The sequence below is a fragment of the Thrips palmi genome, unplaced genomic scaffold, assembly GCF_012932325.1.
Source record: "Thrips palmi isolate BJ-2018 unplaced genomic scaffold, TpBJ-2018v1 HiC_scaffold_16, whole genome shotgun sequence".
Taxonomy (NCBI): Eukaryota; Metazoa; Arthropoda; class Insecta; order Thysanoptera; family Thripidae; genus Thrips; species Thrips palmi.
This window is the reverse complement of record NW_023144625.1, coordinates 3,799,646-3,815,614: the sequence shown is the minus strand read 5'-3', so window position 1 is coordinate 3,815,614 and position 15,969 is coordinate 3,799,646. Positions and strand designations below refer to the sequence as shown.

At 45.9% G+C, this 15,969-nt stretch overlaps 1 protein-coding gene across 1 annotated transcript; it reads right to left on the bottom strand.

Annotated features, from left to right (window-relative positions):
- Positions 1-9,844: 9,844 nt before the first annotated feature.
- LOC117642480 (zinc finger protein 525-like) lies at positions 9,845-11,619 on the bottom strand. The gene is made up of 3 exons (XM_034380717.1): positions 11,544-11,619; positions 11,370-11,456; positions 9,845-10,865 (listed from the first exon to the last, which is right to left on the bottom strand). Exons 1-3 carry the CDS (start codon positions 11,617-11,619, stop codon positions 10,168-10,170), a joined length of 861 nt encoding a protein of 286 aa, XP_034236608.1. The 3' UTR covers positions 9,845-10,167.
- Between the last annotated feature and the right edge of the window lie 4,350 nt (positions 11,620-15,969).

Here is a 15,969-nt window from a genome sequence, read left to right as displayed (position 1 = left end):
AACATGTGCTGTACTACATAAAGTCCACTTCGAAACTCCATGTCTCAGGTTAGTCGAGATCTGAGTGAAAATGTCCTCAAAATAAAATAAATTTGTGTAAAGTAACTATAATAATGGTTGCATGGGTCCCTAAAAGTCTGCATATAGAAGAGCTAGCTATCAGGAGTTGTGTTGGGCCCTGATATCCTTACTTTGAGTGATCTGCATGGTCGACCAAGTAAGCGTACGAGAGAAACGACAAAAAAACAGTCAATTAAAGGGAAAAATATGCCGCAATTAGACATGTTATAGGCTCCAGAAGAAAAAATTGTGGCGGGCCATCCAAACCCTCTTAAGGGAGTATGCACCAATAGTAGAGGAAAAGAAAAAAAAAGTTTGGCCAAAATCCATGATGACGTATTTTCAGAACGGTGAAATTTGTCAAATTTTCACCAAAATTCACCATTTTCACTACCCTTAAAACCTCCCAGATGGTTCTCAAACAACTTTTAATGCTTTTCCCACATTCCTAAACCCTCAAGAACACCTACAAAAAATTTTGAAAAAAAATTTTTCTTTTTACTATTTTTAAACTTATAAAACCATAAGACTGGTGCAAAAACTAAACCGTTCAAAAGTTTTTCAAAAAAGTTTACATGGTGAGTCAGGGGCCGATACCGAATCGATTGATACCACTTAGGTCGAAATCCGAGGACCTCGATTCCAAACCGTCGTTGGATTCACGTGGAATGTCCCAGGTGCTTCCGCAGGTCCACCTCGGCCCGGAAACTCTTGCCGCACTCCCCGCACTTTTACGCGAGCCGCGCCTTCCCGCCCCGCTGCCGCCGCGAGGCCTGCTCCACCTGCCCCGCACCGCCGGCCGGGCCAGCCAGCGAGAAGGTGCCGCTGATGACCAGCTGTGGGGTCTCCGCCGGGACGGGGCCTGCAACGCCACCACAAGCCAAAGGCACTTTCAATGACGATTTAATTGAGTAAGGAGAAATTAACCTGAACCAAATTGTATGCGAATCGGCAAACATTATTGAACTCTATGCTTCTTTCATAGTAAGATGACCGTGAAAAGTCGAGTTGATTAATACTGAAAGCATTTAAACTCCGTGAAGGGCACTCAAATTTGCCTCGATTATAAAACAGGCCTCGAAGAAGAGTGGAAACCGAAAGATACAACCCAGTGAACCTGACTAGGGATGCAAAATTTCATGAAAAATATTTTTTTGAATTATTCACGTGAAATTTTTCATATTTTTCAGAAAAATATGGAAATTTTTGAAAAATATATTATAAGTGTTTTTATGGTATAAATAATAGTAATCTGCCCTTTAAAGAAGGTATTTCTTTTGTAAAAGTTTTTCGCTGGGGTCACCCTATACTTTATCGAACAATCCACTCTTTATCACCTAAGAAGCAGGGGTATGTGGCTTGGTTACTGTTAATGAGTGCTTTCAAGCGTTTGGAGGAGAGAAGGGGGGGGGTCATTTGACCACTGAAACTGGCATGACATCTTGCATATTAGACCCGGAACACAAAACGTTGGAAAAATTTACTTAAACCATGACTTTCATGGTAAGCAAGAAATAGCCAAACAACAATGAAGGGGTGATTAGAGTGGCTGGGGAAAGGTGCATGACGCCTGTTATTCCTCGTATAAGAGGAATGTAAGGGGAAAGTTCCTCATTCGTCCTTAAAACATCAAAATTAAGCAAAAATTTATTTTTCATAATTTTTCCATGAAAAATATTGCTTAGAAACTTTTCAGGAAAACTATGAAATTTTTCATATTTTTCATGAAAAATTTCCGGCCTTTGCATCCCTAAACCTGACGATGGCAGTGCAGGCTGCCCACTCACCCTCTCCTCCGGGATGGCCGTCCTCGTCCACTCCGCGGTCTCGGCTGCCAGTCTCTGGGCTCTCTGCGTCCTCCGCCTTCACGGAGCCTGCAAGCATCCCAGGATCTTGACATTACGTTGGATCGGAAGTGGCTGCATGTCACATTCCTCTGAGCATTGTCACATTCGAGTGTGACACAAACGAGTGACATGCAGCCACTTCCGATCCAACGTAATGTCAAGATCCTGGGATGCTTGCAGGCTCCGTGAAGGCGGAGGACGCAGAGAGCCCAGAGACTGGCAGCCGAGACCGCGGAGTGGACGAGGACGGCCATCCCGGAGGAGAGGGTGAGTGGGCAGCCTGCACTGCCATCGTCAGGTTCACTGGGTTGTATCTTTCGGTTTCCACTCTTCTTCGAGGCCTGTTTTATAATCGAGGCAAATTTGAGTGCCCTTCACGGAGTTTAAATGCTTTCAGTATTAATCAACTCGACTTTTCACGGTCATCTTACTATGAAAGAAGCATAGAGTTCAATAATGTTTGCCGATTCGCATACAATTTGGTTCAGGTTAATTTCTCCTTACTCAATTAAATCGTCATTGAAAGTGCCTTTGGCTTGTGGTGGCGTTGCAGGCCCCGTCCCGGCGGAGACCCCACAGCTGGTCATCAGCGGCACCTTCTCGCTGGCTGGCCCGGCCGGCGGTGCGGGGCAGGTGGAGCAGGCCTCGCGGCGGCAGCGGGGCGGGAAGGCGCGGCTCGCGTAAAAGTGCGGGGAGTGCGGCAAGAGTTTCCGGGCCGAGGTGGACCTGCGGAAGCACCTGGCGGGGCACTCCAAGGCGGGGCGGCACGCGTGCGGAGTGTGCGGCAAGCTGTGGACTTGGGCTGCCGATCTGGAGAGGCACGCAAGGATCCACACCGGGGAGAAGCCATACCCGTGTGACGAGTGTGGGAAGAAGTTTAGTGATCAGTCAAACCTCACTGTGCACAAGGGACATTCCACGTGAATCCAACGACGGTTTGGAATCGAGGTCCTCGGATTTCGACCTAAGTGGTATCAATCGATTCGGTATCGGCCCCTGACTCACCATGTAAACTTTTTTGAAAAACTTTTGAACGGTTTAGTTTTTGCACCAGTCTTATGGTTTTATAAGTTTAAAAATAGTAAAAAGAAAAATTTTTTTTCAAAATTTTTTGTAGGTGTTCTTGAGGGTTTAGGAATGTGGGAAAAGCATTAAAAGTTGTTTGAGAACCATCTGGGAGGTTTTAAGGGTAGTGAAAATGGTGAATTTTGGTGAAAATTTGACAAATTTCACCGTTCTGAAAATACGTCATCATGGATTTTGGCCAAACTTTTTTTTTCTTTTCCTCTACTATTGGTGCATACTCCCTTAAGAGGGTTTGGATGGCCCGCCACAATTTTTTCTTCTGGAGCCTATAACATGTCTAATTGCGGCATATTTTTCCCTTTAATTGACTGTTTTTTTGTCGTTTCTCTCATGCGCTTACTTGGTCGACCATGCAGATCACTCAAAGTAAGGATATCAGGGCCCAACACAACTCCTGATAGCTAGCTCTTCTAATTGCAGACTTTTAGGGACCCATGCAATCATTATCATAGATACTTTAAACAAATTTATTTTATTTTGAGCACATTTTCACTCATAGATCTCGACTAACCTAAGACATGGAGTTTTGATGTGGACAAAAGTTTAGTGACAACTCACTATTTAAGGATGGCAAGATTCAGAAATTCTTAATGGAAAGAGTAATCAAGTTGAAACATGTGCTGTACTACATAAAGTCCACTTCGAAACTCCATGTCTCAGGTTAGTCGAGATCTGAGTGAAAATGTCCTCAAAATAAAAAATTTGTGTAAAGTAACTATAATAATGGTTGCATGGGTCCCTAAAAGTCTGCATATAGAAGAGCTAGCTATCAGGAGTTGTGTTGGGCCCTGATATCCTTACTTTGAGTGATCTGCATGGTCGACCAAGTAAGCGTACGAGAGAAACGACAAAAAACAGTCAATTAAAGGGAAAAATATGCCGCAATTAGACATGTTATAGGCTCCAGAAGAAAAAATTGTGGCGGGCCATCCAAACCCTCTTAAGGGAGTATGCACCAATAGTAGAGGAAAAGAAAAAAAAAGTTTGGCCAAAATCCATGATGACGTATTTTCAGAACGGTGAAATTTGTCAAATTTTCACCAAAATTCACCATTTTCACTACCCTTAAAACCTCCCAGATGGTTCTCAAACAACTTTTAATGCTTTTCCCACATTCCTAAACCCTCAAGAACACCTACAAAAAATTTTGAAAAAAAATTTTTCTTTTTACTATTTTTAAACTTATAAAACCATAAGACTGGTGCAAAAACTAAACCGTTCAAAAGTTTTTCAAAAAAGTTTACATGGTGAGTCAGGGGCCGATACCGAATCGATTGATACCACTTAGGTCGAAATCCGAGGACCTCGATTCCAAACCGTCGTTGGATTCACGTGGAATGTCCCAGGTGCTTCCGCAGGTCCACCTCGGCCCGGAAACTCTTGCCGCACTCCCCGCACTTTTACGCGAGCCGCGCCTTCCCGCCCCGCTGCCGCCGCGAGGCCTGCTCCACCTGCCCCGCACCGCCGGCCGGGCCAGCCAGCGAGAAGGTGCCGCTGATGACCAGCTGTGGGGTCTCCGCCGGGACGGGGCCTGCAACGCCACCACAAGCCAAAGGCACTTTCAATGACGATTTAATTGAGTAAGGAGAAATTAACCTGAACCAAATTGTATGCGAATCGGCAAACATTATTGAACTCTATGCTTCTTTCATAGTAAGATGACCGTGAAAAGTCGAGTTGATTAATACTGAAAGCATTTAAACTCCGTGAAGGGCACTCAAATTTGCCTCGATTATAAAACAGGCCTCGAAGAAGAGTGGAAACCGAAAGATACAACCCACACTGAAAAAAGTGGCTCAATGTATTTTACTGAACGCGTTCAGTAAGGCTCATTTCAATAGAATGTACTGCTCGCGCAGTGACTGCTACGAAACGAGGTTTGATATACTTTACTGAGCGGCTCAGTAAGCGCCGTTCAGTAAATGCTATTGCAGTCCAGTGGACGCTACAAAGCGCTGTTCCGTCGCGCTCCCCACCACTTGCCTCCTCACCCCCGATGGGGCCCTGGCTCCACCCGCACGCTTCCCCCACCCCTGCTTCTCTGGAGGCGCACTGGCCGGGGCCGCTCAGACGCAGATGTGCACGTGTACCGTCTCTGGAGGCAGGGTCCTCAACGCGCAGGCATGGCCGAGTGGTACGGCGGTTGCGCTGTGATCGGGTGGCCCGGGTTCAACTCCGGGTCGCTGCCATCACAGTGTGGCAAGTCATACGACTGAAGTGAGAGGCAGAGGGGTACGGCGGAGACGGTGCAATGAGCGGGGGGTGGGGGTTGCGATAGACGAGGCGTTGGGGGCAAAATACTTTTGCTGGGCAATGCAATCTACTGAACAGACCAGTACATTGTACTACACCGGAGCAGTGCGATCTACTGAACGCGCCAGTAGCGTCCACTGAACGGGTCGATGCGATTTACTGAACGGACCAGTAGGATGCACTGAGCGGCCTGTTCAGTAGAATCTATTGGCAGGTCTTCACGTCGAAAATTCACTGAGCCGTTCAGTAAAATTTATTATTATGACAGTAAATTCTATTGAAAATTTTTTTCAGTGCAGTGAACCTGACGATGGCAGTGCAGGCTGCCCACTCACCCTCTCCTCCGGGATGGCCGTCCTCGTCCACTCCGCGGTCTCGGCTGCCAGTCTCTGGGCTCTCTGCGTCCTCCGCCTTCACGGAGCCTGCAAGCATCCCAGGATCTTGACATTACGTTGGATCGGAAGTGGCTGCATGTCACATTCCTCTGAGCATTGTCACATTCGAGTGTGACACAAACGAGTGACATGCAGCCACTTCCGATCCAACGTAATGTCAAGATCCTGGGATGCTTGCAGGCTCCGTGAAGGCGGAGGACGCAGAGAGCCCAGAGACTGGCAGCCGAGACCGCGGAGTGGACGAGGACGGCCATCCCGGAGGAGAGGGTGAGTGGGCAGCCTGCACTGCCATCGTCAGGTTCACTGGGTTGTATCTTTCGGTTTCCACTCTTCTTCGAGGCCTGTTTTATAATCGAGGCAAATTTGAGTGCCCTTCACGGAGTTTAAATGCTTTCAGTATTAATCAACTCGACTTTTCACGGTCATCTTACTATGAAAGAAGCATAGAGTTCAATAATGTTTGCCGATTCGCATACAATTTGGTTCAGGTTAATTTCTCCTTACTCAATTAAATCGTCATTGAAAGTGCCTTTGGCTTGTGGTGGCGTTGCAGGCCCCGTCCCGGCGGAGACCCCACAGCTGGTCATCAGCGGCACCTTCTCGCTGGCTGGCCCGGCCGGCGGTGCGGGGCAGGTGGAGCAGGCCTCGCGGCGGCAGCGGGGCGGGAAGGCGCGGCTCGCGTAAAAGTGCGGGGAGTGCGGCAAGAGTTTCCGGGCCGAGGTGGACCTGCGGAAGCACCTGGCGGGGCACTCCAAGGCGGGGCGGCACGCGTGCGGAGTGTGCGGCAAGCTGTGGACTTGGGCTGCCGATCTGGAGAGGCACGCAAGGATCCACACCGGGGAGAAGCCATACCCGTGTGACGAGTGTGGGAAGAAGTTTAGTGATCAGTCAAACCTCACTGTGCACAAGGGACATTCCACGTGAATCCAACGACGGTTTGGAATCGAGGTCCTCGGATTTCGACCTAAGTGGTATCAATCGATTCGGTATCGGCCCCTGACTCACCATGTAAACTTTTTTGAAAAACTTTTGAACGGTTTAGTTTTTGCACCAGTCTTATGGTTTTATAAGTTTAAAAATAGTAAAAAGAAAAATTTTTTTTCAAAATTTTTTGTAGGTGTTCTTGAGGGTTTAGGAATGTGGGAAAAGCATTAAAAGTTGTTTGAGAACCATCTGGGAGGTTTTAAGGGTAGTGAAAATGGTGAATTTTGGTGAAAATTTGACAAATTTCACCGTTCTGAAAATACGTCATCATGGATTTTGGCCAAACTTTTTTTTTCTTTTCCTCTACTATTGGTGCATACTCCCTTAAGAGGGTTTGGATGGCCCGCCACAATTTTTTCTTCTGGAGCCTATAACATGTCTAATTGCGGCATATTTTTCCCTTTAATTGACTGTTTTTTTGTCGTTTCTCTCATGCGCTTACTTGGTCGACCATGCAGATCACTCAAAGTAAGGATATCAGGGCCCAACACAACTCCTGATAGCTAGCTCTTCTAATTGCAGACTTTTAGGGACCCATGCAATCATTATCATAGATACTTTAAACAAATTTATTTTATTTTGAGCACATTTTCACTCATAGATCTCGACTAACCTAAGACATGGAGTTTTGAGCATCCCAGGATCTTGACATTACGTTGGATCGGAAGTGGCTGCATGTCACATTCCTCTGAGCATTGTCACATTCGAGTGTGACACAAACGAGTGACACGAGAGCAGCCCGGGGTGGTGGTAAACCGCGACAAGGGATACGGACTGGCCGTTACGTTATCCGTTACAGAAATTTGCGTTACGGAGCGTCCGTTCCTCACTGTGCGTAGAGGATTTTGGACTTTCTCACAAACGGAAAACCGAAACGGCAACCTCCGGTCTAAAATTAGCGGTACATTTTCCGTTAAATTTCTGAACCACGCTTACGAAGCACAGGCTTTTTTGAGAGGAGTGGTACGGCAGATGTCCGTATCACCATTTCAGGGGGTATACGGAACGCAGTAGCATGATCCGTATCAGACACTGATTTTTTGCAGTGCAGAAGCCCCGAAGGGCTTCCCCAAACTTAGTTTAGAACCCTAGAAATAGCAGTTTAGAATAACTTTAGCAGATAAAATTAGCTAAGATGGGCAAAGCCACAAGGCAGACCCAACTGAATGCACACCAAATTCTTATGGAATTTTTAAATGCATAAGGACGCATTTTTTTATGCATAGTTATGCATGCGCAGAAACGTTCATAAGGTATGTATAAAATTATGCATCACTGTGTACATTTTATGCGTCTTCCTGCATAAAATGTACACAGTGATGCATTATATTGTACGTAACATATGGACGTATCTGTGCATGCATAACTTTGCATAAAGAAGTCCATAATAATTTAGTGTGTGTAACTGCGAATATGTAATGTAACAATGCCCGATAAATCTCTTATAAAAAGTAAAAAAGTAAGTTGATATGAATGTGACAAAGTGTCACTTTCCTTTGACCATTGTGTCACGTTCGTTTGGAAGTGAATCTGCCATACACTAGCTTATTCACGTTGAAACGAACGTGACTCAATGCTCAAAGGAACGGGACATTTTGTCGCGATTCTTTCAACGTGACGTCACGTTCCTGGAATGAAAGTCTTCAGGGCATGCCAACTTTAGAGTGTACTTGCCACTGCATTGATAGCTGCATTGGTACTACCGAAAAACGAAGCATGCTTCGTTTCTTGGCACTAATAAGTGACCGAGCTCAAAGGCCTGGCTGCTCCACTCACCCTCGCCTCCGTCTCCAGGGCCGGCGTCCTCGCCCAGTCGCGAACCCCGTCCTCCGAACGAAGGGCGTTCCTCACGCTCCACCTTCACGGAACCTGCAAGCAAGACGGACTTCAGGGAACTGGCCAGGGAAGCGACGAGAAGAAGTGCTACACGAGTCCCAAGCAGACTGGCAGAATGAAGCTCTTATGAATTGCCAAGACTTGAAGACTCTCCACCGACCACACTCACTATTCTTGAAACCAGAAGATTGACTTGGATCAAGGATAATAAACTTCAGGGGGCAGTCAATTTGCCTTGGTCCATGTGAATTTACTCATTTCAAGATGTGATTTTTATCTGAGTTTCATGATAAGCCACGCAAAGTCACCAAGCACCACCAATCATGCACAGCTGCCTGGAAACAGGAAGCGAGAAACCGTATAGGACGTGTTGCAAAACTCAATTTCATTTCAACCGTAATAGGAACATGCTCAACATTGACATTATTCTAAATTTAGTCTTTGCTTCAATTATCATCGGAATTCAATAGTATTTTCAAAGTATTGACTAGTAGTGGCATCCGTTAGATTAACAGGGCGGCGCCGCAAAACGTTTTCATGCAATTCTGCGCACAACCTGGAAAGCCAATAATCAATGTTAGGCCTTTAGTGTTATAAGCAGTTGGTGGGTGTTAACGCCACGCGTGGATGCACCGCGAAGCCTGTTGTGACAAGACACGCTGTTGCCTACACTTTTCAAGAATCAAGTTTCTTTCTCGAAGCTAACGGTACTCGTGACAAAGAAGGTGTACGCCAGACCGCGTCTTGTAACAGGCTTCGCGAATCACGACCATGGAAAAGTCATTAGAGGCAGGAATTATACCACCCTCGGGTCGAGAAAAAAAGGATTCAAGAAGTCAGGAACCAGCAGCGCGCTGCTCAACGGCCGTTACTGTCCAGAGCTGAACCTGATCGCTCAAAGGCGCGGGTCGAGACGAAGTTCACAGCACGGGCCCCTACTCTGCAAATTCAACAGTGTACTCAGTACGCTCTGTTCAGAGTTTACTCATGAGTACACTCTCTTCAGCTCTCTTCAGGAACGTGTACCTTCCTGGAATGAAAGCGGAGTTCAGAACTAGCAAGCGCAAAGGCGCGGCGAGCTCCGGGCGAGTCGCCAAGTGCCCAGGGCGGGCTGGTCCGCGGTAAGCCATGGAAAGGATATTCGGCCAGCAAACTACGGGACCAACCAAGAACTGCATTCACGTTCCAACGAATGCAGGTGCGTGATAGTTTGAAGTTCGTTTCAACGTGCCGTCACGCTCGTGCACTGGGAGTGCCGGTCCAGCAACAAAACGCAAAAATGAGACGCGGCAACAGAAAGACAGGAGTTCAGAATCGGACAGTGAACTTCTACGGAGCTGAAGCACATTCAGGGTCTCTGGGAAGACAACAACACACATGGAGCAATAATTAATCACTTTATATAATTCACAATTTAAGAGAATTGTCAAAAACAAAATGTTTCTGTCCGACACGAAAATTTTGTTCCCAATAAGTAAACTCGGTACGTTTAACTCCGCAGGTCAAAGACGATCATGAAATCGCTAAGAAAAAAATTATCATGCACACTGTTTGCAATGCATTCGCGAAACTCTGCGCTTGCGAGCATGAGGATATGGCTACTTGCTGCGCACATCAAATTTAAAGTCTCCGGGCCACTGTGACCTACGCTTAAATTCACATTCACAAATGCCGCACTTGCACAGCTTAACACTAAACTACTGTCCCTAATGCTCGTGCTTGCGTAGTGTTGACTGCTGTCGGAACTTCTCCCCGCACATCTTGCACTCGTAGGGCTTCTCTCCAGTGTGGATCCGCTTGTGCTTAGCGAGGGAAGATCCTTGACTGAACTTCATCGCACACACGTCACACTCGTACGGCTTCTCTCCAGTGTGAGTGCGCTTGTGCGCCTTTAGTACATTTTTATGGGAGAACTTCTTCTTGCACTCGTCACACTCGAAAGGCTTCTCCCCAGAATGCATCCTCTTGTGCACAGTTAGATTGCTTTCCCGGTTAAACTGCTTCCCACACTCGTCACACTCGAAAGGCTTCTCCCCAGTATGAATCCTCTTGTGCGCAGTGAGAATGCTTTCTCGGTTGAACTTCTTCTCACACTCGTCACACTGGTACGGCCTCTCCCCGGTATGGATCCTTACGTGCCTCTTCAGATCCTTAGCCGAAGTCCACTGCTTGCCGCACACTCCGCACGCGTGCCGCCCCGCCTTGGAGTGCCCCGCCAGGTGCTTCCGCAGGTCCGCCTCGGCCCGGAAACTCTTGCCGCACTCCCCGCACTTGTACGCGAGCCGCGCCTTCCCGCCTCGCTGCCGCCGCGAGGCCTGCTCCACCTGCCCCGCACCGCCGGCCGGGCCAGCCAGCGAGAAGGTGCCGCTGATGACCAGCTGCGGGGTCTCTGCCGGGACGGGGCCTGCAATACCAGCACAAGCCAAAGGCACATTGAAAGACGATTATATTAAAGTGGTAGCAATAATTTAAAACCAAGAGTGTATGCTCCATTCATTGAAATATGCACCGAAAAACTAACTGATGCAATCAAATAGGTGCCATTTTGCCTTCATCAGTTTGTCAGCTGAATCAGTTGTGGTCTAGACCACGTTTGGTGTTGTCATTGCATGGAAAGTCCACAGCAAACGTTTTGACCACAGACCAGTTTTGACCAAACACCACAAAAAACTTAAATGAGGCAGCAGAAACGGCAACCATCTCACCACACCAGTGGTGTCGTCTAGATAAGGTTTCGTTTTTCAGTGTGTCCTTGAAAGGTCGAGTGGAATAAACATCAATGCATTCTACATCCGTAAACGGCCTATAAATAAGCCACGATGATAAAACAGGCCCCGAGCAAGATTAGACAAGTGAAAATGAACCCGACGATGGCAGTGCAGTGCCGCTCGGGAGGCTGCCCACTCACCCTCTCCTCCGGGATGGCCGTCCTCGTCCACTCCGCGGTCTCGGCCGCCAGTCTCTGGGCTCTCTGGGTCCTCCGCCTTCACGGAGCCTGAAAGCAAGGCGGACTTCAGAATCAAGAGAGTGAAAAAGTGCGACGGACGCCGGGCCAGTCTCCTAGTCCTCATGGTGGGCTGACCCGCAGGAACCGTGGACAAGAGACTCAGCCTGCGAACTGCAGCACCAACCAACAACCAAAGCATGCAAGAAGCCATGCAAAACACCACACTAATTAAACAACCCGAGAAGCAGACATAGACATTTACTGCACCTAAGGTCATCATAAAAAGCACACAAAATTTTAAGAGGTCCGTTTATTTTAAAATCATGAGATACACAGTTGACTGCAACGCAACGTAAACAACTCGAGGCTCCACGGTAAAAACGGTTCCTGGTTTTCCCAGGAACTCCCTGGAAATCGCCTACTCTGCAGGAAATAACCACAACAAAAGTACACAAATTTCTGGCAAATTTTTTATCAGGAATTTAGTGTACTTTCCAAGTACAACAATAGTTGTACAAAGTACAATGGAACCGGCATGAGGAGTGCTGTGCAGTCCAGGGCTCGTTGTGGTTTGTACAATTCTCGTTGTACTTTCTACAATCCCTGTTGTACTTTTATTGTACAGTTTTTGTTGTCCATTTGTTGTATTATTCACACTTCTTCTTGCAGTGTATGTCTCTACCATAGGGTTCCTGGGAAAACAAGGAACCGTTTTTACCGGGTAGTAACGCAAGCGCACGCTTAAAAGAGGCGCATCACAAACTTGAAGTGCAAGGAAGTCGGCGCCCTTTCCCTTGCCACACTCCTCGTCGCAGGAGCGTGACGACGCGTTCAAGCAAGCGCCACCAAATGTTGCGCTCCTTCGAGCGTTGCACAGTGGGTCAAAAAGGTAAAAATCGGGAAAAAAATATTTTCCCGAAATTACTCTCCCGACCGGAACTTAAGGTGGCCAGATTCGGATTCCTCAAGAAAATTTGAGTCAGAATCATGAAAAATCGCCGTGGCTTTTTGAAAACCCGCCGATATATGGGCCTCCAACCTGTCATTCGCAAGTCTGCCGCTAGGTGTCGCATGGTACACGGGGATCTCTCTCAGCTCCACTGTTAAAAAAATTCTGAAAATTCAGACCAATTTTGTCAGACTTAGCGGTCTGAATCTTGAAATCAGACTTTATTCTAAAAAATCAGAGTTTTTGTCTTAGTTCTTCGACGCTTTGTCTGAAAGCTTGGTTCAGACTCGAAGAGTCTCGATATTTGTACTCATTCTCAAAATTCAGATAAACTTGCGTCAGACTTTCCAGACCTCAAGAGTCTGAATTTCGGATTCAGACTAATTTCTGAAATATGTTCAAACAAAAGTGAAAATTGGACAACTTTCCTCAAACCTAACATTAGGTTAACTCACAGTCAGTCTTACATTCAATTTAATCCGACTCCGTTTCGGGGACTTCAGACAAAACCGAAAGTATTTTTCTCACCGCTAGGTGGCGCCAGTGTCGGTAAAGAGCCTGCTGTTGTTAAAAACGCCCTTTTCTGTTAATTTTTTAATATTTCCAACCCGAAATAGCTATCACTCTAATGGCTATGACGAAACACACGCTCCCATACCAAATTTATATTTGTAGCAAGCGCGCGAGTTTAACAATTGACAATTGAAGTTACCTCTCGCGGGTGGCTCCGTGCCGTCGTTTCCTTGGGTTCGTCAGGCCAGCTCAAGATAAGGGGTCAGTACTAGAGCTCCCCCCTCCTAGAGCTCCCCCCCTATTTTCCGCCTTTTCTTGAATTATTTTATTTAAATGTGATAAAATGAATTAAATATGATAAAAGAAATAAAATATAATTAAATGAATTAAATGAATTAAATATGATTAAATGAATTAAATGTGATTAAATGAATTAAATCTGATAAATGTGATTGCACTGCTGGTGCCGAGTGCAAGTTAGATGGATTGGAGTCTACACTAGCCGCGTGAGACCAGCATCGTTCTACCACGCAGGAAGATGCTACGAGAGCTCCAGCGCGGCGGCGGCGGCACTGACAGGGCTGAATTTAAGTGATCTTACCTATCCTAACCAAACCTAACGGGCTGGCGACGGATCTCACTCTCACTCGCGACGGATCTTTCTCTAACTTGCGACAGATCTTTCTGTAACTCGTCAGATCTGTCGCAAGCTAGAGAAAGATCTGTCGCGAGTGAGAGTGAGATCCGTCGCCAGCCCGTTAGGTTTGGTTAGGATAGGTAAGATCACTTAAATTCAGCCCTGTCAGTGCCGCCGCCGCCGGAGCTGGAGCTCTCGTAGCATCTTCCTGCGTGGTAGAACGATGCTGGTCTCACGCGGCTAGTGTGGACTCCAATCCATCCAACTTGCACTCGGCACCAGCAGTGCAATCACATTTATCAGATTTAATTCATTTAATCACATTTAATTCATTTTATCATATTTAATTCATTTAATCATATTTAATTTCTTTTATCATATTTAATTCATTTTATCCCATTTAAATAAAATTAATTCAAGAAAAGGCGGAAAATAGGGGGGAGCTCTAGGAGGGGGGAGCTCTAGTACTTCCTGAAGATAAGAGCAGGGAAAAGTCCCACTTCGGGGACATTTCCCCACTCTCAATTTTTTACCTGGACGGGCTACTGGAGAACGTATCTCCTTTGAGGTTCGGATGCAAACATTATTATTTCACTGAGTGAAGGGGAACACTTTCCTGCTGCCACTTACATACAGTCAAAAAATCTAATAATTGAGAAAATTTTGTCTGAATTTTTCAGACCACGACCTGCCTGAAAGGTTAAGACTTATGTAAGTCTGAAAATTTCAGACCAGGATTTAGTCTGAATTTTCAGTAGGATGTTCTGCATATTTACTTCAGTCAAAATAGTCTGAATTTTCAGCAAAATTTTTTAACAGTGTCTGTATTTTGTATTAAAATATTAAAACGTGAGAAGATATTCTAAAATTTGGTTGTGTTCCATGTGAAGTGCTGTATTGTTAAACTAATGGCGAAGTGTTTGGCGGAAAAGAGCGATATTTAAAGTGACAAAATAGGTTTTTCTGATATTGCTCGATGGCGTCTACGGGCTGCCGTTTGGTAGGGCCAGCACCCGATCTCCCTTAGGGTCAGGGCGGGGAAAAACCGGACACCTGCAAGTTGGGTAAGAAACGCACACCGCACTTTCGCCACAAATTTGCCTGTTTTGGGACGTGCAAAGTATTCAGTATTGCTTATTGATGATCTGCTAGATTGTGTTTAAGAGGAATTTAGCCTACTTGAACCGGAAAGTATTCAAAGTCACCTTTAAACGAGGTCTCGTTTAAAACACCTTAAAAACTTTCAAAGTTGGTGCCCGCAATATCTCTTTTTAACGACTTTCCGAGCCTACTGTGACGAATATTCTTATTGTAAACGAAAGTTGGAAGTGTGGAGCCCAAGATACGTTCAAATGTTTTAGCAGATTTCCAGCTGGATTACATATGAAGGGTTAAATACGAAACGGGGAAAAACCGTACACTGGTGCGGGGAAAAATCGAACACCTCTTTTTTCTATAATAATCGACGAATTGCCCTAACATCGCACCAAAGTGGTCGTAACAAGTGTATTTTAGCATTTCCCAACATTTAGTGGGAAACCAAACACGGCTGTTGACGATTTCATACATTTTGGTCATTTAACCTCCAAAACGTGCCGCCACGGACCCCTAACAATGCTACGATGATTTCTGTCTACCTAGGAATACTCGTGCGCCTGCTTCAGTGGGTATCGCAAGTGTTACCCCCAAATATCGTTCTCAAGAGATTTCTGACCTACTTTCATAGGTTTTTGTTAAATTAAAGCCTATGTCCGATTTTTCCCCTTCGGTGTTCGATTTTTCCCCGTTTCGACGGGGAAGAATCGCACACCGTTTTTTCTCATTTATTACTGAATGAAGCCGCAAACGCACTCGCTTAGGGTTGAAATGTCTTTCTTTGAGGCTCGATCAACAGACCCAACGGATGCATTGGCTAAGAATAGTCAATTAGAGTCAAAATCGAGAAAGATTGCAAAACGTCCAGTTCTTCCCCGCCCTGACCCTATTCAGGCAAGTGAAGTGCCTCAGACGTGAGTCGACCTCGGTCACTCAATTTTTACCTCTTCTCTGCGGTCAGCGTCGTTGTGAATCCACTCTAACCTATGTCAATTCGAAACGAAAAGTTGCGTAATTTGCGTCAGCTTTCATCATTTTCATAACGTTTTTGTCATTAAAATTTTCATTACATTCGTTCATAACACTGTAATGAAAATTTTAATAACATATATGTAATGAAAACTTCAATTACATTGTAATGATTATAGCTTCACTACCATGTAATGAAAATGTAATTAAATTTTTTTAACAGTGAACCCACACATCGTCGGGTATTCAAAAAGCCACGGCTATTTTTCATGATTCTGACTCAAATTTTCTTGGGGAATCCGAATCTGGCCACCTCAGGCTCCGGTCGGGAGAGTAATTCAGCGTACGAAAATATTTTTTTCCCTATTTTTACCGTTTTGACCCACTGTGCGTTGCCG